The sequence below is a fragment of the Anneissia japonica genome, unplaced genomic scaffold (assembly GCF_011630105.1).
Source record: "Anneissia japonica isolate Jap-2015-1 unplaced genomic scaffold, ASM1163010v1 scaffold287754_len4335492_cov202, whole genome shotgun sequence".
NCBI classification, from domain to species: domain Eukaryota; kingdom Metazoa; phylum Echinodermata; class Crinoidea; order Comatulida; family Comatulidae; genus Anneissia; species Anneissia japonica.
Window position 1 is genome coordinate 1,520,501 of NW_022705543.1, and position 1,676 is coordinate 1,522,176.

At 34.8% G+C, this 1,676-nt stretch overlaps 1 protein-coding gene across 1 annotated transcript in view; it reads left to right on the forward strand.

The window, feature by feature from the left end:
- The first annotated feature begins 133 nt into the window (after positions 1-133).
- Positions 134-1,676, forward strand: part of LOC117105847 (hemocyanin AA6 chain-like) — a 7,694-nt gene continuing 6,151 nt past the window's right edge. Inside the window, exons 1-3 of the mRNA XM_033247158.1 lie at positions 134-236; positions 742-852; positions 1,521-1,634. Coding sequence (XP_033103049.1) covers positions 134-236; positions 742-852; positions 1,521-1,634 — 328 coding nt within the window. The remainder of the gene's footprint in view (positions 237-741; positions 853-1,520; positions 1,635-1,676) is intronic.

Below are 1,676 nucleotides of genomic sequence, written 5' to 3' on the forward strand. Positions count from 1 at the left end.
AGATGACTGGATCCGCCCTTGGCAGTTCTTTGATTTTGATTGGCACTTCACCACCCCCACCTCCATACCATGGCAGAAACCTTTTGGATCCGCCCATGACAATTGATATTTGTTACTTAAATACAATAACTAAATGCCGGTAACAAGTTTGTTAACAATAATGTTTTCAGAACCAATGATGTTTAATGGTGTAGCAGCAAGCAGACCAAACGATGTTTTTGTAAGCTGTCCAACAGGTATTTTGATGTAATTAGACCATTTGAACACACTTATGTTGTCTAGATCATTGTCATTAGATTAGTGGATTTACGATCACTTGATAGTGTGTATTACAACATTTAGGCATAATAGCAAACTATTCATATTTGCATTATTCTTCATTTTGGTCTATCTAATTGCATGCCTCCATCTAATACAACGTGTTCATTGGTTGAAAGTATATGGACTATTCAATTCGTGAGAAAGGTAGACATGTGTTATTATTCTTGTATTGAAGAACATTTTCATGATTTAAAAGATGGAATGTTCTATTGGTAGTTGAAATATGGGGTGACTATCTGGGACACCGGAGCAGTGGTGGGCTACATAGTAATATGGAACGCCATTGATGCCAAAATCGATTTATTTTTAAGCATTTTCACTGATTTACTACGTTTGGGAACTGGAACTCATTCTATGGTCTACACTGCAAAATAATTATCTATTAATACTGATAGTGTAATGTTTTTGTATTTCCCAAAGTACTTAGTTGCTCAGACAGTCCGTGTTTACACGGCTCGTGCGTCGACGACTCACTGCAGGGTTACGTATGCCAGTGTGAAGAAGGTTATACAGGGAGACATTGCGAAAATAGTGAGTAATTTAAACGGAGTAGGCCTATATAATAAAAAGGCAAATAAAAATATACATTATAATATACCGCATTTACTTGAACAAACGCCCCGCTTGAATAAATGCCCCTCTGGAGCCTTATTTGGAATAAACGCCTCATCGAATAAACCCTATATAAATAACTACAAACAAATCTAATGGACGCAATATCATTCTCAACACAAGTACATTCTAATAATGTGTTTACTCCAGTAGAATTACACTTTCTACCCTGTTTGGGATCAGTAAGTCTCTTTCATTACACAATATTTTGACGGTAACATGTGTTGTAGTCCCACATTTACAGTGAAATTAAGGGGACGTTCATTTGAGATATGCATTAATTTTACACTCAAAAAAACACTTCCCTCGAAAAACACCGCCTCGAAAACCCCTCTCAACAAAAACCCCGGGGCATTTATTTGAATTAATACGATATGCGCTACGGTATTTAAAAACAGGTATATTAAGCATTAAGCATTCCAATTTATACAAATAAATAATCGTATGTAGCCTACATTCATATTATATGTATCTGAATATACAACAACTTAATACGCATCATAAATGTTATAAAGGGATTTGTCCATATAGCTGTATTTTCATCAATTTTAATCATTATTTGCTAAATCTTATAATGTCATTTTCAGATATTGACGAATGTGATTCTACTCCATGTCAGAATGAAGGGTCTTGTGAAGATGGCGTGAATGGCTACACTTGCAGCTGTCTGAATATGTATACTGGAAGTAATTGTGAAATAAGTACGAGTTTTTATATTCTATCAAGAATTTAAAAAATAAACT